Source organism: Halichoeres trimaculatus, unplaced genomic scaffold (genome assembly GCF_033239565.1).
Source record: "Halichoeres trimaculatus isolate MK-OKI-2021-1 unplaced genomic scaffold, fHalTri1.1 fHalTri1_scaffold_8, whole genome shotgun sequence".
Lineage (NCBI taxonomy): Eukaryota > Metazoa > Chordata > Actinopteri > Labriformes > Labridae > Halichoeres > Halichoeres trimaculatus.
Genome location: NW_027437186.1, coordinates 31750807 through 31776512, shown reverse-complemented (window position 1 = coordinate 31776512; position 25706 = coordinate 31750807). Strand labels below are relative to the sequence as shown.

The 25706-nt window shown below is 39.1% G+C and overlaps 2 protein-coding genes across 3 annotated transcripts in view; both read right to left on the bottom strand.

Annotated features, from left to right (window-relative positions):
* Positions 1-2989, bottom strand: part of LOC141795606 (poly(ADP-ribose) glycohydrolase-like) — a 29978-nt gene extending 26989 nt beyond the window's left edge. Inside the window, exons 1-5 of one of the 2 annotated variants that reach the window (XM_074676560.1) lie at positions 2833-2989; positions 1849-1911; positions 1021-1692; positions 762-894; positions 79-201 (exon numbers count right to left, since the gene is read on the bottom strand). In XM_074676560.1, coding sequence (XP_074532661.1) covers positions 79-201; positions 762-894; positions 1021-1692; positions 1849-1877 — 957 coding nt within the window. In that variant the 5' untranslated portion in view covers positions 1878-1911; positions 2833-2989. Of the gene's footprint in view, positions 1-78; positions 202-761; positions 895-1020; positions 1693-1848; positions 1915-2832 lie in introns of both variants that reach the window. The other variant, XM_074676559.1, reaches the window with a different exon arrangement.
* Positions 2990-3403: 414 nt separating this feature from the next.
* On the bottom strand, positions 3404-25484 carry myofl (myoferlin like). Its single transcript, XM_074676558.1, has 54 exons — positions 25138-25484; positions 24797-24852; positions 24373-24464; positions 21111-21219; positions 20857-20953; positions 20453-20622; positions 19977-20105; positions 19544-19606; positions 18601-18651; positions 18436-18466; positions 18226-18341; positions 17992-18118; positions 17803-17906; positions 17659-17727; positions 17538-17581; positions 17369-17451; positions 17246-17278; positions 17015-17139; positions 16216-16329; positions 15865-16042; positions 14773-14897; positions 14556-14665; positions 14249-14441; positions 14015-14170; positions 12932-13063; positions 12664-12827; positions 12112-12226; positions 11075-11177; positions 10840-10979; positions 10599-10763; positions 10288-10375; positions 9991-10068; positions 9638-9819; positions 9353-9511; positions 9162-9263; positions 8065-8226; positions 7800-7965; positions 7632-7705; positions 7514-7528; positions 7330-7428; positions 6870-6998; positions 6378-6533; positions 6189-6280; positions 5905-6075; positions 5654-5802; positions 5341-5480; positions 5161-5249; positions 4982-5077; positions 4729-4870; positions 4542-4641; positions 4223-4416; positions 4024-4133; positions 3760-3907; positions 3404-3636 (listed from the first exon to the last, which is right to left on the bottom strand). The coding sequence occupies exons 1-54, from the start codon at positions 25223-25225 to the stop codon at positions 3598-3600; spliced, it is 6162 nt and encodes a 2053-aa protein (XP_074532659.1). The 5' UTR covers positions 25226-25484; the 3' UTR covers positions 3404-3597.
* Positions 25485-25706: the final 222 nt, after the last annotated feature.

The window sequence follows — 25706 nt, the reverse complement described above, 5'->3', positions numbered from 1 at the left end:
TGGATACATTTTCTTTTTGTTCAGTATTGTTTACTTGCTTTAATGAGCAGGCAAAGCTGGAATACCAAGGCACTTTACCTCAGTCTCCATAGGAAAGAGATTCTTGTCGGAGCAGGGCATCTTCACGTTAACATCATCCCATGCATCTTTGAACTTGGTGGGATAGGGGACAGGAAACTCTCCCTCTCTGAGAAGGTCTGTCTGTAATGGGGGGAGGTGGCACAAAGGCCTCATATTGAAACACAACTTCTTTTCACATGTATTACTTCTTCAAAAGGTAAATAAACAGATGCTCTAAAGCGTCTTCTCTTGACAGAAAATCGTGGAATATCTGAGCTTGACGCATGTTCCTTTTCTGGCTGTCTTAGCATATGAAAGCTGACTTAAAAGCAGAGATTTAATGTTTTTTTTAAACAGTAATTAAGAAATCAGTATTCCTGTTGTCTAATTTGGGTCGCAGTGGTCACTTGTGATTGGAGTCAGTTGTATTTCCACAGCAGCACTGACAGTGTTCCTGTGGGACTACAAGTAGAAAACCCAGTCTGATAGGAGCTTTACTGACATGAGGCCCTGAGGGGCTCACAGAGAACTGCCTCCCTTTTCTTCACTCTCACTGTCTGTATCCAAACAATCCTCCTGACATTCACTCTCCCATGTTTCCTTTCTGGTTCTTTCTCCCTAAAACAAAGTGTAAACCCATCACACAAAGCTCAGTCATCTTGCATGTTTCTCGCCATAGAGAAGAAGAAGCTGTGACTCACCCTTACTGCAACAGTGTGGTTGGCCGCTGGTTTTAGGTGAGTCAGAGGGGGGGCACACTGGGGCATTCTGTTCAGCTCATCTATGGGCGTCCCCAGCCATGTTTTGTCCATGTGACGTAACGCGAAGGACACGCTGCAAAGAAAACAGATGATCAAACTTTGTACAGGGCAGAATGGGTTAAATGCACATCAGGTAAGAGGCTTCACTTCTCACAAAGGGCAAAACATGGCACAGAGAAGTGAAAATGTTTTTGAGTACCTTTCACAAATTCCACCTGGCTGACTGTCAGTTAAGTCCTGGCTCATGTCAGAGGAGGCACTGCACTCTGCCACCTCTGCATCCTGAGCTCCCATGGCAACCACATGGACTCTTTCTTTGGCCAAACATTCAGTTTCAGAGCCTTTGACAGACTGTTGAGATTCCTTTACCTGAGCCTTAGCAAAATCAGAGTCCTCCCCACAAGCACTGCCATCACACTCCTTGTCAGCAGTGTTGTTTATCGGCAGGGTTTTACAGACAGGACTGTTTGGACTCAACATCTCTACATCACTGGGTGTACTTCCACCCTTTCTGGGACTAATGCTAAGACAGAGGGTGGGTTTGGGATTTGGAAAGTTTGCAGTGACACAGGTCTCTTTAGCAGGGTGAGGGCCAGGTGAGCTGGGCCTCTTGGATTTCTGTCCATTAGAACAGTGTGTGTTAGCTGCATCACTTTTGCTGTCGTCAGGAACAGATTCATCGAGCCCAAGTCCAGGCCCACAGTCCATCAAGTTCTGTGATGCTACATCATCCTGTGTGTTCTCAGTTGGCACACAGTCTTTTGAGGTGTCACACTTTTCTGTTGCACAGCAGAGTTCATCTTGTGTATCCGATAATTCAGCTTTTGGAACATCACTGTTCACATGTAGTGGATTGTCTTCAGCAGTCTCACTGTAACAAAGAGAAAAACATAACGAAAGCCCACTTAATAATCACATGAAGGCATCTTTCCTTTTTATTATGTACACAGTCCTCACTTTTAAGTATTTCAAGATCAAATCATAAGAGGCACTATCATTTAAATGTGCTCTACCACGGTGGCTTTACCTTCTCTGAGAATTCATCTCTTCATCCATCTTTGGTGGATCTGACGAGATGAGTCACCATTAACTGCTTGAGAAAGAAGCAAAACACTTACATGTTAAATGAAAAGGTTTTGGACAGTTTTTAGTTTATCAGCAAGCTTTTTATGAGTTAAAGTCACACAAGATGAAACACAAAAATCAACCTTATGTTGCTCGATCAACAGAGATAAAGATGAGTTTGAAGCTAACATTTCTTGTCATGTTTGACCATGAAAAAAAAGAAAAAAAATAGTGTGTCCTACAGGTGAATTCCTCAGCCCAATAATAATAATATATTTTCAGAATAAGGAAAATAATGATGAGGCGAAGAAGTTGAAATATCATACCTTTAAAATATAACCAAAACAAGTCAAGTGGGTTTCTGGAGTCACTGGACTAACATTTGGCTGTACACAGAGCTTTTTACCCATGAGGTGTGGTCTTGTTGTGAAACTACACCCAGACCTTTGGTACAAGCAGAAGTGCAACTACAGATGTTTTTCTAGACTTTGTTTCGTCCACATGGTCGATCAATGAAGTAAGGCATCTCGTTGTGGTCTCAGATTTAAACGAGATCAATTATATACCCCTGATATTGGTTTTGAAGTAACAAACCTATTCACGTACAACAGCAAGTCTTACAGACGTGATGCTCCTGACAGATTCCAGAAAGCTAAAATAAGCTAACTAAAATAGAAACCTAACTGCATTATACTTTTAGTAATACATCTAGAAAAACTTGCTCTTCTATAACGCCAAAGTCGCGACATTTCTTTCAGAGGGGTTACGTCAGAAGCTGATGCGAACAGGACAAAATCCCAAGTCATCATCCTGAGCTAACTTAGCATTTATTGGCTACAAATCTAAACGTTAGCTAATATTAGCTAGCACCGATTCTGGTAGATAGCCCTAATTCAACCTCTGACAAGCAGTAATGTCTGCATTTTAACAAAGAAACACAACTTACATGTCCAGTTTTGTGTGAAACATCTGCGAACGAAGCCTTACGGAATTTTAATAGGTTGTAGAGGACAACAGTGTATTCACAAGGCAGATATGACTTCAACTGTTATCGTCGGGTTATTGGTTCACTTTCACTTCGTTGTTGCAGCCAGCTGCCAGTGTGCCACTCATTTACGTCGCAGAGACATTGACGAATAGGAGCGCGTTTCTGGGGAAAAGAGGCGGGATCGCGGCTCTGTATCCTAGTAACCATGCCATAAAGGAGTTTACTGTCGTGCAACACTTAGAAGTCAAATAACACAGATATAAATCGATCAAAGTTTCATAACCCAACAATTTGTCATCTGTTCTGGTGAAATTTGTCGATAAAAAGTTTAAACATTAAACTTAAGTACACTTCTCACTTTTATCACTGCAAAAGATCAATTATTTACCCTTTGGCGAGTTTTGGCTGTATTCTTTTTGAAATGTAAAATTACTCTTTTGGATTCTATTACGTTTACATACCCAAAATATGAAAAATGTGGACCATATTTTTACAGTAGAGTTTATTAAAACATTTTTATTTATTCAAATACAACAAGAGATATTGCCTGTAACTAAGTAATACTGAGAGTGCAAAAAAACAGAAACTGACATTTCTGATTATGTCACAGGATAATGATCAGTGTGCTGTGCCATCAGCCAAAGAAGTAATTGCATGTTTCTGAAGAATAATAACAGTCAATAACAGGTGAGAAGACTTCAGACAGTTTCTCTGCAGTGCTCTTTAGGAGAAGGGCTTCACAATCTTCATTGAGATGTAGTTCTGTAAGCACAAAAGAGATGATAAAAATCAGTCAGGGCCAAAAAAAGTATTGGAAAAACAAAATGGATGAAAGAAAAATATGTACTCATGTCCCAATAAATTATCAATGAAATGTTATCTCACTGGTAGAGAGTAAAAGAGGATGCCGAGGAACAGGAGAACAAGCAGCAGGATGATCCCTATGATGAAAAGGCATTTAAATCTGCGCCAGACTATGAACTTCATGGTCTTGCACGGGTTTGTAAACCAGAAGAATGACGTGTCAGGGCGGCTGTTCGAGAAAAAAAACAATCGTTCCATTAAAAGCATTTAGTCAAAGCAAAAAATGTAACAAAACAATTATATTTTCAAAGCATTTCTGTTTTTTTTTAGGTTTAAATTCCTCACTTTGGCGAGTCCAGTTTTGGATTCATGTTTGGCTCATCTCTGCCTTTTCCAGCAGGTCGCTCCTGCATCTCCCTCTCTTCCACAATTTCCAGTGTCATTTCTACTTTCCCCTGTAAAAGTTTAACACACAGGGTTAAAAAGTGATCGGGAAACTGAAAGTAGAAGAAAACTGGGTTGGTTGCTGGGAACAGAAACCTACTCCAAGCACTTGCTTCCCATTCTGTTGGATCGCACACGGCCACCAGCCTCGAACAGACTTCTGGGAAAAGAGGGAGTTTGGCTGTGGTTTTTTGGAGGAGGCTGAGCCTGTCGTCCCTGGTAACATCTTCAGACTGCACTTTTCTGGGCTCTTAGCAGGAGGGATCAGATTGAGCAGATCCAGCTCAACTGAACCTGTGTCAGATAAAAATTGTAAAAAACTGTATTTACAACTCTATTCTTCAAGCACCAAAACCTTCATAGACATCCTTTTTTGGTATAGAAATGGCACAAATAGGGTTGATGTAAAGCTTTTTCACCTAAGTAGTCATCCAAGGAGAACTTGTCATTGTCCCATATCTGGATGATCAACTTGGGAGGAATCCTAAATTCTGTTTTGTCCAGATTCCAGAAGTGTTCCTGTAAACAAAATTTTATTCACATCATGTGCCATCACACCATCCCAATAAAAACATATACGACAGAGACTATTTGTGCTCTACTCACCTTTCTTGAGACCACACACAGCTGTTCTGCAGGAAGATACTCAAACCCAAAGATGAACCTCCAGTTGAAATTTCCATCCCCATCCAGAGATCTGTAGTGGACATCAGTCTTCTGTTTGTCCTCTTCCATACCAGGCATCCATCTGGAAATTGCTTGTGTTAATTTCAAAATTGCTTGGTTGTTGATTACTTAATTTAGTTGATCATTACATGTAACTATGGTACAAATAAGGCAATCAAAGTAAGTATTTTACCCCTTGACATAGATGTCGCTCATGTTTTCTCCTGTGATGCTTCTTTCATCCAGGGTGACTTCAGTTGTGTTCCAAACAATGGCTCTCAAGAAGTATCTGTTTAAACACAGTATCATTGTAAATACATGGTACCAAAAAGAGAGCTTTGTTATATTCTGTGTTGTTATTTTATCTCTTACTTTTTGGCCTTGCGTGGAGTGATGTCACATGGGGGCCCCGGTAAACCCAAGCTCTTTGGGAAAATGTCCACCCACATCTGGATTTTTCCCTTTGATCACAGAAATGAAAAGTTAGAATTTAAGTAAAACTAGCACACAATTAAATAAAATATAAATTAGTGTTACTACTGTTATCTGAACCTGGGACAGGTTGGGTTGGTGGGAGCTGCAAAGAGTTCTGGTTTCCACATGCTCTGGTACCAGGCCCTGGTTTCTGAGGACATGCAGGGCCAGTCTTTCCCTGGCTGGACCCAGGTGGGGGTGGATCACAGTGTTTGCCTCTATAAAGGCCGGACAGAGAACAAATTTTAAAAGCAATGAGCACTTTGGAAGTTGCAAAGACATAAAAACATTGACTATAATGGCATTACAGTTGTAAGGCAATATGTAGATCGATTAATAAGTCTGAGAATACCCAATAATGGGATTACAGAATGCTTCAAAAGGGCAGTACCAAAATCTTGTAGGTTGTATTGTTTTCCTGAGAGGGTCAATGAGCTGCCATCCGCCTCTATGCGTGGAGGAGGAACGCCTCTCACTCTCGCCACATTTTGGAGAATCTGAGAAGGCTTCAGCTGGTCTCTCCACTGATTGATTCCTGAGCTGTGAAAACATTGCAGATTTTTATGTTTGACTCCAGAAACTAAAACACATATGCTGCATGACGTACAGCACGCATTAGCTAAATACAAAGTGCATACTCACACACAGTAAGTCTCCGGCAGGCCACAACAAGGCCTGAAAAAAGACAGAAGTCTGTTCTCCAAGTCGATGATTGTCTCTCCCACTTTCTCATCTCTGCTCAGTAGGTCGTAGTCATATACAGCAATTTTCAGGTCCTTGTCTTGAGGCAGGAAGCAGGACAGCTCAAACATCCTGAAGAATAAATTGAAGAACATATATTTTGTTGCTCTTTTTGCTCATATACAAGCCATAAACTTATCTGAATCAGATAGCCCAATGCAAAATGAACAGTGAGCTGGTTTTACCTCCCAAACTCTGGATTGAGGGTGTTTGGCTTGTAGTTATCTCTGTCATCCAGAGATTTTCTCCCCAGTGCAATCTTGATGTAAGGGTCACACTGAAATGAGTTTCCAAAATAAAGCGGTTTAGTACGTTCCTCAGATCCAACCCTAAACTAGGGTTTTTGTTCAGTTGCAGTTCTTTGAAAATCTCACCAGGCCATTTGTGTCCTTAGGCTGTAGGTCAATACAGCGCACCACGTATATCCTGACCAGACACTCCTGAGGTCCACTTTCAGGAAGCTCTTTGAACTGTCGGGGTGGAGGTGGAACCCCTGGGTCATCAGACAGCGGGTAAATCTTGAATGAGCCCTGATGGAAACAAAACAAGCCGACACATCTTGTCATATTATTATCCATTCTACACAAAAGCAAAGACACATCTCGCATCTATGAGGGCACGATAAATATGTCAACTTGAAGTATCTACCTGAATAATAAACATGCTAAACAGTCAAACAGATCAAAACTATTCAGCTGTACAAAGGTGACAATGCTGTCATGTCCAAATAAAGCTGCTGATTCTACTACAATTCAGAAATTATCCACCAGAGGGCGAACAAGGGCTATGAAAAGACGGTGTCAAACTGCTTGAGGTAAAAAAGGAGTATAAGTCTGTGATTCTTTCTCCTCATGTCGTTTCTTTACCTTGAACTCTCCAACCACTGATGGATCCTCTTCTTCATCATCAGTCTTTCCTCGCTGAAGTTTAAAAGTGCTACAGAAATCAGTGAGTCCCTGAAACTCTGCAACCTCCTCCAGTTCACTGTTAAACACCTGAGAGACACAAGAAATTATCACAAATCACATCTACTTCAATATCTGTTACACAAAACTATTATTACTGAATTCCACTTCACACCCAATCTGATAGTTTTCTCAGAACACCTACATTAGTGTTAATTTTTATTTTAAGATCTGCCTTCTGAATCATCCTCAAGTCTCACTACTTTTATCAGAACCTGAGCAGAAAATCTTAAACCAAAAGTCACGGCCTGACTACAACTATGTGTGTCGCTGCAATCAAGCTGCAGCTATTAAGACCAACACAAACCAAAGCAGAAATTAAATCTTTTTTTTATTGGAATATGGATAAGCATTGTCTCACCTGTAGTTTGTCATATCCCTTTTTCAGGTAAGGCCTGCACTTTTCCTGCTCTCCAACAGAGGCATAAAACTTACTCCACCAATCAACAGCCTCCTCCTCCTGCAGGAATAAAAAATAACAGTAAACTCAGTTTCTTGGGGAAAAAAACAATGAGGAGACTGTAAATGAAGAAAGAAAGTCTTACCTTCTCTGCTTGAAGCTAAAAAGTGAAATGTAAAAAAATTATACTAATCAGTAAAAAACAAAAAAGGAGGATGATGTGTGAAATTGTTTATCATTTGTGAGTGTGTTGTTGTCTTTACCTCAGTTGTTTTTACGATGTGTCTGTCCTCAATGTCTAAGATGACATCTCCATGAGACGCAGCAATCATTGCCACTGCAAAGTCAGCAGAAAACAGAACATGATAAGTCTCTACTGTATGTTACAGTATGTGTGAGTTCATCATCATTATCTCATCATCTTTTAATACCTCTGGCAGACATGCAGACTTCACTGTTAATGCGATAGGGGTCACAGCGAAACTCCTCCAAGCAGTCGATGGTGCACTGACCCACTACAGGTTTCCTGCCAAATGGTCGGTGGTCAATTACCTTCAGCACGATGGGAGGGGTGTACATCTCCTCTTTTGGGAGAAGCTGGATCCAGACAATAAAGATAACTGAACATTAGAAAATAGGATTCATGAAACATTATTGGTGTTTGAGTGATTTCTGTGGAAATTCAAAGGCTGGTACCACTTTGAGTGTGAGCACAGATCCAGGAAAGTTTGGATTCTTTTTGAAGTTCTTGATGACAGCGGTTTGAACAATCTCACCACCACACTCCACTACCAAACTGGGGGAAGAAACTGTGGCCAACTGGTAGGTCTTCATGTTTCTCAGGCCCCAAGTCAAGACCTGGAATCAAAGAAACACAATTGAGTTAAAAAAAAAAAATAAGGAGGTAAAGAGAAGTATTACAGTTAAAGGTATCTCTTTATAGAGTATACCGGACAGAGACTCAAAAGAAACCAAATCAGTCAGTATGTTCAATAGACATATCAAATCCAGTATATTAAACAAATACAGGGAAGAAAGATATTCTTAACCTTGCAATTACAAAAAAAAAAAACATATAAGTACATATTATAAAAAATCGTAAATAGTATATTATAAAATATATAAGCTAATATTCTCTAAAATAAATAAACTAATATTTTTTTTAAAAAAATAGTAATTATATTTTATTAGTATAACTATAAATTAGTTATAATATATAAAATAAAACAATATAATATAATATAATAAAATAAAATAAAATAAAATAAAATATAATATAATATAATATAATATAATATAATATAATATAATATAATATAATATAATATAATATAATATAATATAATATAATATAATACATAGATAGATAAATAAATAAATAAATAAATAAATAAAAAAATGGAAATAAAAATATATTACAATTTTAATAATTGCTCTTTCTGTTTAAAAGGCATGCTGGCAGACAGTATTTCTGTTTTTCCTGATCATGTGTTTATATAACAGTATATGGAATGAGGGGGCAGATACAATAACACTTTTTTCTTCTTTCTGCTCCTTTTCATTCATTTGAGATTTATTTCATTTTATTTTGCACTCATATTTTTAAGTCAATGTGAATGAAATAAAGACAAACTAAACCAAACTTCATTGTTATACATGAAATAAAGAAAAGGAGAAACAGATGTTCACTGCAACACAGACTTGAGGATTGCTGTGGTCTTGTTTGATCATGTTACGTGTTTGATGGTAATTTCTAGCAGCTGGTAAAGGAGCAGAATAGTTTAAAGGTGTACCTCTATTGCAGTGAGCTGCACTACAGGCCTAATTCCCTGTGGGACCATGTAGAGGTTTTCCCCTCTCCGAGGAGGCACCAGAGGCAGATCTCCATCATTCACCTGAGAGGAAAATAACACAGCATCACCTCCAAAGTACAGCTTTATAACTTAAGGCTCTGTGTACTCATTTTCTTGAATCTTGTCGTTACCTTCTCCTTCAGCAGGAGCTCTGCAGCCAGAAGCACCTCCCCAGCACTGCGACCCTTTTTGGTGACAGGGAACCACAGCAGCTTGGGGCTGACAGCCACACTGGGGTTCAGTTTCACGATGGGAGGGCACGTACAGCAACCCATGGGCTCATCTTTACCCTGTGAGTGAAATAAAGCAGCAAAACATTTCTGTTCAAGTCTGGTCATTTGCATGTGATTGACTGTGGTTAAATCCAAATGAAAAATGATGTGATGAGAAATAAACAGATTAAATAGACAACATACGACTTGATCGCTGTCGTACAGCTCCAACACCACATCAGGAGGGTTGTGCGCGATAGTTTGTGGGTCTCCGTAGATTTCAATGTCCTCAAAAATGAGCGTCTGATCCCATGTGGGGTTCAGGGTTGTCCTTATGACTTCTGTGGTCTTACTCACATGGAGGAATGAGACGTGGGCGTATGGATCTGAAGGAGATTAGGGAATAAATTTGGTGGAATGTGAGTCAGGATGTTTAATGGAGCTTTAAAACTGACAAAACAGCACATCCTGATTACATTTAATATATCCCTCTTAGGTCAGGCTTATTCAGGGTCTGTATTTTCCTAAAACCATAAAGTCATTTTCTTAATTGTTACCTGAGAAGCTGTCTTTGTCCATGGCACAGAGATTCCTCGCCTGATACACATACACTCTCAGATGGTACATGTAGGACCCTGAGGGGAGAAAAAGCTTCTCAGCATGTTTCAACTGGAACCACTTAAAATAACGTAATCTCACAGGATACCTGTCACACCACTGATAAGACAAGTGCCTGTGTTTATCCCACACTTCACTGAGTTTATGATTGAGTGTTATCTCACATTAGACCCATTCAGGAAGTTTTAAGATGGATGAGCATCAGAGGATTTACTTTATCTGACCGGGCTACTTACGACCAAAGTAGCAGGAAACTGTGGGGGTGTTGGCACCAAATACTTTGGCTGCATCCGTTTTACTGGCCTTTTCATCAACATCGACTCCCTGTGAACCAAAAGCAGAGTGAGGTACTTCAACACTGAACACTTTTCAGCAAATATCAGCAAAAACATGAAGGAAAAGGAGAACTAATGAACGTCCTTGTTCTTCTGCAAACAGGAACATGCACATGCATGAGAGCAAAGAAGGGATATGAGTCAGTTGGCATAAAAGCACTTGTGTTGCCATGACATCTGCCATGTTTGGAAATTTTTCAGCTAAGACTCACTAATGCTCCTTCAAGCCTGAAGATGGCAGAGGCCCCGATGCAGTCTGATGGGACCATTTTTCGTCTCCAGCGGCGACGCCGGAACGTGTCGGAGGTGCGCTCCTTCCTGTGAAACTTCCAGCCAATCAGGGAGGAGTATTCCCAGCCTTCCCCTGGATCTCTCCTCTGCAGAATAAAAAGAAGAAAAGGATAAAAACCTGCTCTCCATCCTGCATTTTTTTCTAATCTACTTCTCACTCACCTCAGCAGAAGCTGTTTTGTCTGACGTCTTTCTGCGTGGCCTTACGAGTCTCTTCCTGCGATGGACGTGGTACATTTTCTCTGCTGCGCCCCAAGATTTAGGCTTGTCGTCAGGAGGAATTGTAACTCCATACTCCCAACCTAGTAGAAAAAAAAACAGAACATCAGGAAACAGACTCATTAGACTTAAAATATTTCAATCAGGAAACCAGCAAGAAAAATTGAAAGTGAGTTACCTCTCTCATCTACAGCCCTGTTTGTGTCGAAGCTCCAGTCGTCCTCCCAGGTCCATCCAAGTGGACACTCAAACTCTGTTGGGCTTTGAGCCTTTTCTCCATTCTATAAAACACACACAGAGGCTGTTTTCCAAACTACATACTACATTAGCAGTGCCTACTATTTTGGTCCAAAACCTGGCATGTAGTAGTCAGAAAAACTTGCAAAATCTGCAATATGCCAAAAATCCCTGGATGTCCTACTGATCCAAGAAAATTTCTCACTATGCAATGGACCAGTCTACCTGGCATACTATTTCCCACAATGCACGGTGCTAACGCTGTTTGTCAATGTGGGTGGCAGGTTTAGGTGCCTCTACTGGAATGAGTTGGCATTATAACTACAACACAACAACACTAATGTTGGACGTTCTGTGAGATTGAAGTGAAGAAACATCAGTAAATTTTGTCACTTCTAGTTGTAAAAAGGGTGTTTACTTCTACAAATTCATTAAAGCCCATTTAATTGACCAATAATTCACTTTTGTAACCACATGTGGCTTAAATAGAAGTGTTTTTTTCATCACTCCTCAGCTGTAAAATTAAAAGTCAATCTCTTCCAGATGTTTTTAAATAAAGTTAGAACTTTTGGCGTAAGATTAAAAATCAAATATGATGATTCTGTTGTGATATGATTAACGAAACAACTAAAATGTCACAATCTACCCCAAGTTTGTTTTTTACATTTTCAAAAAAGGTAAAAAAAAAAAAAAAAATCATCAGCTGTAGCTCTGCCCAGATATTTCATTTTAACAAACTCATGACAGAAAAAATGTTCCCCTAAAACTCTGTCGCTTTTTCTGTCAGTGCAACCACAAACTGTACCACCTGTCAAAAGCACATAAAAGCACAAGAGGATCTGATACTATCAGTAATCACAAGCTGGCCATGAATGAAAAGGCCTTTGTTTTGTTATCGCCCACCAGATTTTTCACATAATGTCCCAAAAGGTCCCTGTTTAAATATGTTAAGGTGAGTGTAACTGCAGCATGTCGTACCACGTCTGTGTAGGGCTCTGCTGCGGGCTTCCACTCCCCACCAGGGAAACGTGTCTCATTCTGAAAAACTTCATCCGTGAACTCAGTGTGGCCGGCATCTGCTTCTGTCAACAAACTGCAAGAAAACAGCCGCAGGTTGATGAGAGGGTGTGTGACTCAGACAGGGTTGTATTTCTATGATAAACAGAGCAGGACAGCTCAGGAAGACGGACTTCATAGGGCTCAAGTTATTTACACAAACCTCTGCTGGAGAATGTTAGCATTAAAAAAAGAGGCACTAATCAAGGGAGGGGACCTCCTGGAAGCAAAACACTGTTGGATGCCCAAATTCCTTTCATTTCCTGTGATTGTGTTTATTACAAGGTTGGCTGGTACCAGAAGTGATTTACAACAACTGCTGATCACATTGTTACAGGGGAGAGTATTAAAACATGAGCAAGACTCTGCAGTGTGTTGAACTGTTCACAGGATGTTTATACTCAAGGCTGTACAAGTTAGGAGTCACAAGGGACTGTGTGTGTTCATGTGTGAAACAGAGTTAGTTAAACGTACCATCGCTCGGGGTCAACAAACCAGTCATCGTCCCATTCCCAGCCACGTGGGGGCAGAAAGCGTTCTTGTTTGAGTTTCACTTTTCCGGTCACATCCGAGAACTTATGGCGACCGACCAGGCCAGTTGTTCCCCACTTCCCAAAGACTTGGGCCTGGTTCTCATACTGTTTGGGAGTGTTTATTTACACAAAAGCAATGAAAGTGAAAAGTTGTGAAGAATGCACCTATATAAATCATAATAATGTCATGTTCTGTTTGGGTGCTGTACCATTTCAGCATAAACGCTGAAGTTTCCCTCTGAGAAGCTGTTGAACTTCTTCTCCTGGGTGGAGAGGCCGAGCCACATGTTGACCCGCAGCTGAACAGGAATCTTCTCTCCTTTGTTTTTGTCCATTGGATACTAAAAATAAATCATGAGAGAGGATTTTTTTTCTTTTTTTTTTAATTTATTTTTGGGCTTTTTCTGCCTTTGATTGGAGAGGATAGGACAGTGACTACAGTGGGAAATAGGAACAGTCCACAGGCTGGATTCAAACTCAGGTCACCCGCTCAAGGGCAACCCAAACCACCAGGCCATCTGTATGTAACCCCAAAAGATTCTTATTTAAATGAATAAAATACCATTTTGAAATATAAACCATTTTGATAAATAACAGACAAATATATAATATGGCCATTGAATTTTAAAATACGACAATATTATTATAAAATATGTTTTATTATTATTTAATCTCAAAGTACTATAATTTGATATTTCATAATTATTATTTTAACAATTTTATGCTTTTTAAAAATTACTTTTTATCTATTCTCCAAGCTTTTATAAAAATGTATAAACATTTACAAAGTCAATTTTTATAAATTTTTTCTTTTTTTTCAGCACAATAACTTGAGCTGTCAATCACAGCAAATAAGACGGAGCCAGTTGAGTGATTGGCTGATCCTTTACACAGACATTGCAGCAGCGCTTTTAGTATTGACTCAAACCTGGTGACTTATCACTAATGCTGAGAAGACTGAAAAAGCTGAAAGTCGGTTTCCAGAGGTCCCACCCTCTCGCTCTAATTGACAGACCTTTTCTGAAAAAATATGAATTTGTTAATCATTATGAAATATTTAATTATTATAATTCGATATTAAAGAATAATAAAACATATTTCATGATAATACTGCCTTATTTTACTATTTAATGGCCATGTTAAACATTTTTCTGTTATTTATCAGAAAATTATTTTTTATTTATTTAGATATGAATTTTTTGGGGTTCCATATATCTAACACCTTTCGAGAGTATTTCAAGATAAAATATCCAATAAAAAGAACATGAGTTTGTTGTAGTATGTCTTTTTACCTGCATGAAGATGGTCTGGGTCTGCCCACAGTTTTTGCCACGAGCCTGTTCGCTAAAGTTGGAGTACAGAATCTGGTTTGCTGGGACCCGAGCATAAGCCACACGCTTCTCCCCTCTCAACATCCAGACTATGACGTCTGGCATGCTGTTTTGAGGCTGAAAGAAACAAAAAAGTTGAGTAAAATGTCTTCACCTAAGAGCTGCATGCAATCATTAAATGTTTTTGCTTCTGACCTCCTCGGCCAGCTGCTTGATTCTGTCCAGCCAGTCTTCAATGTCACCAAGAGTGGCTTTAACATCTGTGGCCTCCTCTCTCATACGATCTGCCATCTGTTTGATACTGTCCATTGCAGCATCTCGAAGCTTTTTCATCTGAAGGTCCAGCAAGGTCACATTGGGCTGGCCCTCCAGATCTGGCAGCTGGAAACTGTCAAAACTTTGTTACTCAAGGAAGAGCTGAATGGGAACAATTCAAGGTAAAACAATCACAGGAATACAGTTCATGCAGAGCTAGAAGAAAAGCTGCTTGCTTCTGTCTTACCTTTCCAAGTCCTCCATCAGATGGTTGATAAGCTTGAGCCATATCTCTGCCAGACGTGTCTCAGACACCTTGGCTATGATGGCTGTTTTTAAAGAGGTGAGGTGAGACTCCTTTAAGAAATCACAAAGACACAAAACAAACATTGTTTGAGCTGCACTACTTGTGTAAACATGTCTAACATTTGCTTATTCACTGTGTTAACAGGACGTGTTCCCACCAGTCTCCCAGCGATGAAGAGGAGAATGTTGACTGCGTCCAGACGGTGACTGATGTCTTCCCAGTATGACGTGAGAATTACCACAGGCTTAGTGTCAGCCCAGGGCAGGTAATAGTAGTGATTACCTGTGGGAAGAGAAATGATCAGTCTTAGTCATTTTAAAAGTCATCACACTGCACATTATAATAAGTTGTTCATGTGCTTCTCTTTAGCTCCATAAGCCTTTAAATACAGACTGACAGCATGATTTATAATTACCAGGTGAACTGCTACAGTATAGCAGAGAATGCATCACTGCAAATGGTGAACACTTACAACTAGGGCTGTCACTTTAACATTACATAAGTTAATCACATCGCAAATTAATGGGTTTAACAATTAACCCAAGAGTAACTCATTGGCTGCCAGCCATTTTCAGAGCATCTTGAACGATCTTTCAAGACCCAAATATTGTTTTCTATGACTATGTAAACACCAAAACTACCAAAGAGGAGTGGACTTTCTTGTTTTATGTCTCTCTTCCTGTTTTTGATCAAAAAAACAGACTAAAAGTAATACGTCTCGTCTCAGGCTCTTCATCCTTGGGTCCTCTCCATGATCTCCGATGTCTTTCCTCATGATCACGCCACTCTTTCTCTCTGAACTACCGTAACACATCCTCAGTTGGAGCGTGAGCTGCCATAACTTTTCTGACTTGCAGCTTCTAGCTATGCCTCTGTCATCTCACATCTTCTCCTCATATCCATGCTGAGCTCTCATCCAAAGAGTGCACCGCTCTCACCCACAGTAGTTTAAAAGTTACGTTTAAGTTTTGTTAAATTCTTTATTTGGGGACCTTAAGCAGATATGACACTAAAATGCAACTAATTAATCTAATTAATTACAATTCCTGTAATTAATTAGATTAATTTCTTTAATCACCTGACAGCACTACTTACAACAATTGAATGTTAACCAATGTAACATATTTAAATTAAGCCTTAAAAACGATGTCACTGATTGGAAAATTTACCTTGACACACTGCAGATTAAAATTCTGAGTAAAGCAAAAACAAAGTGTTTTTTTTACTTGTGCAGACTCTTTTTTCCTACCATCAAACACTGCAAAGCTGTACTGAGTGGTGGACGACAGGGGCTTGCAGGTGGAGTCCAACTTGTTACCATAGTTGCCCATGCTGACTTCGAACTGGATGGGCTCTCCTGGCTCTTGGAGCATGCACGCACCATGAAACACAGCACACAGACAGTACTTCCTCCTCCTCTGGTATTTCTGCACCATGATAAAGGATGTGGTGTTAGAGGTAAGGGTGGGACTTTTTTCAGGATTTTTTTGTTTTCAGTCCAGAGTACCTCTTCTGCTGGACAGTATATTAGTGCTTTTCTTTAAGAAACTGGACAACTGAAATCAAATATTTCCTATATAAAATAAATAAATATTTGTACCTGCGCCACCAGAATGTCATCACTGGAGATTTCATCCAGGTTCTTGTCAACTTTTCCATCCAGTTGAGTAGACAGCTCAACAAGGACCCTCCCCCTGTAGGCAACTCCTTCACCCTGTAAGGAAACAAAATGTAAAATAAATCATGTAGATATTGTAATTAAAGAAAGTGTACACAGGATTTTCCATAAAAATCATAATGTCAACTTTTACAGGAACAATCTTGTACAACTCTGTACAGGTATGTCAGTGTCTATGTCGGCCTCAAACCCTCTCCTCTGCCTGAAGTGACTTTGCATGTTGATTAGCGAGTGGAAGAAGCTATCCAGAGTGGCTTTGATAGTGGGCATAGCACGGAGAAAGAAAAACACAACCAAAGTGAAATGGAGCATCAAACAGATAAAGCTTTTTACTACATGAGAGTGATGCTTGTCTTGACTTTCACTCGATTTCGGGCAATTGGAGAGCAGTACAGATGAAGAGTGATGCATGTTGAGTTTCTACTGAGCAGGTATGTGTCAAATAACCCTGTGATTAGCTTGTGCTAACATGCTGGGTCAAGTGCTCTGGAGTCTCTCACATGCAGAAACACAATTTTACAGGTGGTTTCCAGGCTAGTGAATGAGTTCGAGTAGTGACGGTCGGAGACTGTGGGTGTGCGCTGCTGCTGGCACTGAGCCAAGGAGGATGAGACCAGTTTGAATTTGTGTTTACTAACAAGTGACAAATATTCCTGCAGACCCTACCTTTAAGGTTAAATATAATTTACTACTGCAGCCTCTGCTAATTGAATATTCTTACCTTTCCAAAGTTGAGGTCCTCATATGGATCAGGCAGACCAGTAAATTCTCTTGGGCTCCCATACATGTTGACATAACAAGGCCCAAAAGCTGGGAGAAATCCAATCTCTGATGCTGCTGCGCTCACTGCAACACAAACAGGCTTTGTGTAAAGAAGGATTGTAAACCAAAAAGATGCACAAGTTTAAGAAATCAGATCGTCATATCGAAGCAAAAAAAAGTAACTACATACATTCAGTTCCTGTGTTGCTTTCGGCTCGAGCATCTGTTTTTAAAAATTACAAAATACAAAATAAATGCTGTAATTCAATTTATAATCTAATAAAGACTGATTAAAAACAAATAATATTTTCACCTTCGATCTCTCCACCAGAAGAGGACATTGTGCTCAGATTTAAAAATGTTGTCCCAATAGCATCATCCTTGGTGACACGATCCCTGCCAGGATTAATCTGGAAGTTAAATACTGAACCTGGTATTATTGGCTCCTGTTTGGCTGTGAAGAAATTAGTTTTCTCTCTTACCAGTCATAAAGGGTTAACTTCACACGTTCACACATGGATGGAAACTAGAGAGAGATATGAGAATGAGTTATTGTCTCCTGAATAAGCATGTTCATTTTATTGGAACATGCATCTCTCATACCTTGACTTGGAGATTGATGATCTGATTCCACTCTGGATTGGCATTTTTTTCAATGATTTTTGTGCACAGCTAAAAGAAAAAAATCCATCAGATATAAATAACATAAAAAAAAACATTTTATCGCTAAAGTTATTATAAAAATACCTTTTTGCCAGCAAAGCTGACTTCCAAATATGGATCCACCAAGTTTTTCCGATCCCCCTCTCCTCCAAAGACCTGTTTCACTGTCTGAATGAAGGCATCGTCCACTGCGGGAAAAGTCGGGGAAAGTTTTTAGAGGAAGCTCAAGCACTTTAACCTTCAGTGCTCACAGGGATTTAATATCGGACTCACTCTGTGGCATATCCTCAGCACGGTAGACTTTGAGGCAGAGTGTCGCCCATCGCATTGTGACTCCAGCCGGCACCAACAGATTGCTTTCAATATCATCCTGCTCGTCACTTATCTCTCTCCGCTCAGTCTGGAGCCAGAAGGAGACAGACAAGGAGAGGAAAAGCAGAGTTTTACATGTTCCTACTCATATTTGCCTAGTTAAGAAGTATCTGAGGAGTAAATGGGTAAACTCACCGGTGGCTCGTCTCCAGTTCCTACGATGAAGATGCTGACTTTCAGGTAGCCTCTTGCCCCTGAGCCGGAGTCATCAGTATCACTCAGCAGGAGCCATTTTCTCAAAATGGCATGACCTACACATGACAAAATAGTCAAAATTTCCCATTCTCTATTTACAGTATTGTGACAGATTTTGGTAGAGCATGTATTCAACATGTAAATACTGACCTGGTTCATCGTAAATGTAGCCAACATCGAGCTGAGGAAGCAAGACAAAATATCCAAGCATTAGAAGTTCTAAAAGTAGTCGCACAGGAGGCTGGAAAGTAAGAAACATTAAAAAGGAAAGAAATAAAGTAGAAAAAAGGGATTTTAGGGTTCATATTGGTCTACCTTGAACTCTCCCATTAGACTGTCAGCTCTGAGAGAGAAGGAGTCATATACCTGTCGAAAAAATAGAACAGCAGCTTTAGAAAATTAAAACAAACCATGATCAAAGTAAAGCAGAGAGCATTTTAAATGATTATGACTTGAAACCCTTAACTTGGCTCAAGAATTGTTGGGAGGAGGAATTGGAGATAAAGCTTTCTGAGGAAGTCTAGTATGATGCTTTAGAAGAATACACTGTTTTTCTTTTTGTTGGAGACATGCTGTGATGTCCTAGAGATCTTGCATCGTCTCCATAGGTCTAAAGTCAAGTTATGTAAAATGCTTCCTGCTTTTGATCCCATTTGACCAATGCAGACAAGCGCTGGGCACCCTCTCACATATGTTTGGGTTTTGCCCAAAATTAGACCAATTTTGGAAGCTGATATTTGCAACTTTTACAGATGTTTTGAAGAAGCCCTTAAAACCTTCCTCAACAACAGCAAGTTTTGGATTGGTATCACCTGATCTACACCTCAACCGCCGGGCAAAGACAATGATAGCTTTTGGTACCCTCCAACTTTTAAATTATGGATAAATGATGTTTTTCATTATCTGACATTTGAGAAAATATGTTTCACCACATGAGGCAGTGCCTAAAAATTGTATTGCATCTGGCAACCTTTTTTAACTTATACAGAAAAAATTATTAAAAAAAAAAAAATTTTAAAAAAAGGCCTTGACCAAAAGAAATAAAATACAAAAAAAGGGCGAGCATTTTGATTTTTGCTGTGAGAAAAAGTAAAATAAAACAGTAATAATAAATAAGTAATAAAGTCAATAAATAAATACAAAATTAATAATAAATAAATGAAGAATGAATGGATAAATAAATAAATAAATAAATAATAAATTAATTAACTAATCAATCAAGTAATACATAAATGTAATAAAACAGTTTTCTACTCACCCGCAGACTGATGCTTTCATCAAACAGCTCTGAAGGAAGCATGTTTACATTGTAGAAAAACATCTGATTGACAGAGAAAGTTACATGTGAATGAGCATCCCTTAATTCTGTGTGCACACACCATGCATCTCGATGTCAGACACAATCAGTGATTTTGTCAGATATTGCAGGACTTACAGTTTAAGAAGCTGAGATGTGAATGCTTTTGAAAAAGTTGAAGCAAGGGGAAAATGCACATGACAGGAATTAGACATAAGAGATGCTTCTTTCAAGATTTTTTTCATGTCAAAACTGCAGATAAAGACAGGAATATCCTAGAGGGTTATCAAAGCAGCAGCAGAATTGGTGGCAATGAGAAAACAGGACATCTAATTCAGACAAGCAAGAAGACAAAGCCAGAGTCAGTGATCAGTTGTGTGTTTGGACTTAATACCTCATCAAAGAACGGGTTATTTCCTCTCCTGATCCTCGTCCTGTGGGTCTGTCCACATGCATTCACTTTCACCACTGGCTTGACGTTGTTGCCAGGCAGCTGTCTGGCCTCGATGACCCTGACACGGATCTAATCAGCGGGAGAAATGGTGAAACAGCTGAGCTAACAGTGACACAATTCATCTTCATCCTCATTTAAAAAGGCACAGTTGATTAATTTGGACTGACAGATATCAGCTCTTGCAAAACAAACACAAAGCTTCAGATATAAATCTGTGATCTTTATCATACGAACATAAAGCAAGTCCCCATGGAAAGTCATGTGTGTGAAATCATGTTCAGCAGGACTGAACAGTAAGTTTGCAAATCTCAAAAAAGGGCTTACAAAGCTGTTGTTCATGTGATAAAGTGGAAATTTTCCTCCTTAGATGGTATTTAGAATAATACAGGAACAGAGTATTTAAAAACACACAATACCTGGAAATCCTGAGGCTTATTGGCCAAGACTCTATTCATCTTACGGCTGACACGGACCGACTTGTGGCCAGGTTTACCGGGTTGGTGCGGGGATGTTGGGGCACCTGGGCCTCCACTAGTAAATCCTCCGTCTGCATCTGCCTCCCCCTCGTCACCCTCATCACTGCCTCCTTGGATAAAATAGAAAAAATGTTAACCAGATTGTTTTTTAGTCATTAAAAATCTAAAACCTCACATGTGCTTTTTCTGTGCAGACGGGTTTACAAAGTTCCACTAACACCCCTCCCAGGTACACAGCATTTTTAGATCTGTTTATGTTAGCTTAAATTTGCCCTTTGTCATGTTCACATCTTACAACACCTACACACACATCATCCACTCATGCATATAATATGTGAAATCACCTCCATCCACTTGAGATGCATCTCCATCAGGCTGCTCATTGAGATTTGGTGTTGCGTTGGCAGGCGGCTCGTATCCAATGACCAAATTGATGGTGGCCTATAAAAATAGTATCAGTTAGTAATGCCCTTATATTTGGTTTCATTAACCATTACCAAATTATAAGTGATTGACTCCTTTGCTTATGCTTTGAGTCATAACAGCATACAAAAGCATGAATCTGTTGAAGTTCGTGTTATTGAGGAAATGTTTTTACCCCGACTGCCTGTTGTTTGTCGTTGATCAAAGGCACATTCCTGGATGGCAGGGACTTCACTTGACCACTGGCCAAGTCTCTCAGAGAGATTTTTGCCGAACCAATGAGCCTGTAAAGACACCACATCAGTTTTCCTATGGTCAGAACACCATGTACACATCGATGAAGATGTTGAAACTAGAGGGAAACAAGTGTTTGAAAACCACAAGAAAGTGTCACTAAGACAAACAACGGGGTGGATTGCTGTGGTTTCAATCCCGTCAATGGGTGGAGTGCTTATAAATAAGCTTTTTAATCAGATGACAGTTTCCACTTCCCAATTTCACTTCTTCACACTCTATGACAAGTAAGATGCTACACCTACATGGATATTCTGGTGTTGCCAAACATCACATGACACAATGATTAATGCCAACGATGTATTATAACACACTGGGTTATTTCCAAAACAGTCCTAATTAAACACAATGGCATTTCAACTTTGGAATTTGGGGATTAAGATTGAAGCAAAAGAAAAAAAACAGCATGTACAATTCTGATTAAGATCCAGGTTTTACCTTTTTTTAAACACAAAAAGTCAAATTATGCAAGTTAACACTGGCACCTGTGAAAATTGAACTCGAGAAACTTCAATAAAGTGTCAGAGTAAAAAGCCTGAAGTGACTTTTACGGAAAGAGACATAAGAAAAAGAAGAGTAAAAGTGTTTGGTGGGATACAGTCATTCGTTTCTTTGGGTTTTGAACACTTTTTTTTGCAGGGCATACAAAGATTTCTTTTTTTTTGCATCTGTGAACTGGTTATTTTGGAAGTGAGATAAGCTGATGCAATTGTTCTCCTGTAGGATTCAAAACCAAAATGTTTATTTCCTCACAGTTTCTCTAATTTGCTTGCCATATTTTTGAATACTACTATAACATATCATGTTTTAGTTTAAAATGCAGTTTTGCTTTTGTTATTACACTGCACCAGAAGCTCCATCTTGGCACTGGATCAAATAGGTTTCTATTCAAGTCAATGTGTTAGCTTACATTGCATTCGTCCCTGCCCTGGCAGATCACACCATATGTGCAACAGTTCTGAATTTGCCGAAGCCGTGACATATCAATTTAACAGAGATTAGACTGAGCCAGACAGGAAGTCGTGCATGGAAGCCTCCTTAAAATGCCTAGTAACTTTCAAAATAAAACAAACTATGTCAAAACCAGATCATATTTAGCTTCACTTTTGTAGTGTTTCTTGTACTTACACAGGTAAAAATCATGCATAACATTTAATGGTGGTGTTTTTGAATGATCACATCAGTATTAATTCAATGCTTTGTAAATAGTAGTATTTAAAAGCTGTTTGTTGTTTTGGTGAAAAGAATCCATTTTGCATGAGGTGTTGTTTCATTTCCAAGATTTTTTTTAAGTAATGACAACGTAGACAACCTTTTTTGTTTTGTTTTTAGTGTTTTCAGAGAATGAGTCATCACACTCTCTTCTGAATGTGTTTAAATATTTGGGGAAAACTGTCAAAAAGGTATCTATGAAACGCACTGTGCATGCAAACAACCTACTTTTTCTTTCCTGCTAACTTTGCATAAAGCCAGTTCCTTGTTTTGATATTTTATTGCATGACAGGGGCAAGGAACAAGATGACAACAAAGCACATGAGAGAAAGAAGAAAGATGGAAACAATTAACGACTACCACAGGCATGTGCTGGCGGCCCTGTGCCTGGTTTAAGGGTGGACGTGGATAGAGCCAAGAAGGCGGGCTGAAATGGCAGTATGAAGTAAGCAACATGAGTCGCAAATCATTTTCATATTTATGCTCAGACTTATACTCTTTTTTTTTGCAGAGGACTGAAAAAAAAAGGCTGGGGTTGTCCTTAAAAACGGGGTTAGACTGTGGAAAATCAAATGGTACTGCAATTTTCTGTCAGGAAGTCTGGTCTGCACAGTATAAAATTTGTATACAACACTCTTATAAAAGTGAAAAGGAAACTTCAAGTAGTATTTGAAGTATTTGGAACTGTTCCTTGAAAAAAGGGAAATGACTCTTTAAACTACAGTGAAGGTTCCCTTTCATGCTGATTGATTTCCCACTGTTTGATTCAGTCAAACAATGGGAAATAAATACACAGATCTAAAAAGTTATTATAAATAAAATGTTGTTGTGAAAGAAAATTTGCCAAACAACTGAAAAGTCTGCGCAGTTATTTAAGGTTGCCTTTCTTGATTGGACAGCAGATCCCTGTTGGGCGCTCTCTGAGTCACATTCCTTTTTCAGATTTTCCGGGGCTGTAAACAAAGATCACATCTGTTTTTCCTGCATCTTGAATTAAACTTCAGCCTCATTCTGCAACTTCAGTTAATCTTTGCAAAGCAGGACACACTGAGCTGATACTAGTCATCACAGCTATGCCAACGACAAGCCTGTGCAAGCTTTCTTATTCTCCCTTCTCATGCGTTTCAGCCAGCAGCAGTCATGGAAAAACATTCATGTGTGGCTGAGGTAGAAACCCTCTCAGCGCCCTCCCTGCCTGCTCCAGAGTCTTTTTATTACAACACAGTCACCAGAGTGACTCATAGAAAATGTTGGTTTTTCTCTGCCTTTTTGTCTGCTCTGCTAAAAGGAGGAAAGCATCTGATTTAGGGAAAAGTATTTGGCTGCTTCCATACATACATATAGTATGTAACTTATAACCAGATTAACATGAATAATCCACAAGAGTTTCTATCACTATGCTTGGCAGCCTGAGCCTCCCGTAGGAATCGTTTATAAAAAAGTGACTCTTTTCCTTTTAAGGAAACATTCCTGGTAAGGAAGCTGGAGTGCTGTTGTGACGGAGACAAAGCGTCTTCTTTCTGGGACTACAAGTCTTAACAAGGTGGTAGTGAACGCTGTGATGAAGAGATGTGAGAAGTTGAAGCATGCCACTCTACAGCAGATAAAAACTTTTCTAAAATAGCCGGGCTGTAGGAGTTTCATCAGATTTAGAGCAGCTATTAAGAAATACTAGAAGTTTGAGAGATTTTAATCACATCTCTATTTTCAGTTCTACCTGCACTGCCAGCATAATGTGGGTGGGTTTTATGGAAGTGGGTTTCCGCTATATGACAGCGAGTCATGAGGAAGTTATTTCAAACTAAGGAGACAAACTGTGCTTCAATGATCATTTGTCATGCTGATATGATTAATTCACATATTTTGAAAAGGTTTTATGACAGACAATACTTTGATAGATGTAAAATAATAACTGTATTACAAACACATACTTGTCTTTGCCGATTGTTTCATAGTCTTTGACGACCACATTGATGAATGAAGATGCATCCAGAGAAGAGCCTTTTAGATCAAATTCAAGCACCTGCAATTTAAAGGAAGCAAAAGTTACAGTCAAATATATGCTTCACTTGGTTTTAGCTCTAGTAATAGCAGTTGTCAATCAATCCAATCCACTTTATTTATATAGCACATTTTAAAAACAAAGTTTACCAAAGTGCTGCACAGTAAAATTCAAATAAGAACATCAATAAAAACAAACAAAATGAATTAAAATAACACATTGAAACAAATAACAGTCATAAAAAAGGGGTTAAGACCCCCTGGTAATATAAGCTGGTAAATGAATAAAGATCCCCTAATAAACAAATCCACACAATGCAGCTCCAATACTTAACAGTTTAGTATCCCACTTACTTCATTCCAAACAGGATTCAGGTCATTGTCAATTGCTTTGGTTTTCTTCTTCTCACCTAGATGTACAATTGAGCTCCATTTAGTGTCATAATGTAACCACAGCAGCAGTGCAATGCTAAATCGATACAATTACATTTCACATCCTCTTAACCCTTTAAGGATGTACTTTGGTTTTGCTTATAATTCACTTTCTGTTCTTAAGTCAAGCTGTAGGCAAACTGTAAACTGCTCTGATCATTGAATAATTAAATAAAAGTGTAAATTACAAGAATAAAACAAATGCAAGATCTTAGAAGTATCAGTTTGCATAGACAGAGTTAAAACTCAAAGGTGGGTCTTACCTCTAAAGATAATAGAAGCAATTGGATCTGGGTTTCCAAGTTTCTTCTTTGGGATCCCATTAGCGGATTCAACAATAACCCGCAACATTTCGACTAAAGCTAAATTTCTTCAGGGAAAAAACGAGTCATATTCCACCGAGACAGAGGAGTCCTCAGAGAGGACTGCACAGATGTGAAGAGGAGAGAGGAGTGGATGGCGGAGCTGCAGCCTCACTCATGACTCACAGAGAAACACACCAGGAAGCCTGGGCGAAGTGGGTTAACAGGCAAAGCACGCAGACACACACTGACACAAATCCATACCTTTGTACTCGGATTCCTGAAATGATTCATTCATAACTCAATTTGACACTGTGTATAGGTTAATTCATTTTCCATCCCCCATGCTTCTTCAGAGTAAGTGCAGACGCGCCCACTAGCGGTAGAGAAGGAACTATTCGTTTTCATGACGTAATTTACAACAACACAATGAAGTTACAAAAACTGGTTTGAATTATTTTTAGCTTAAAAAAAAGTATTGCTAAAACACAATTATAATAAAGTAGCCAAAACCATAAAGAGAATTGTAA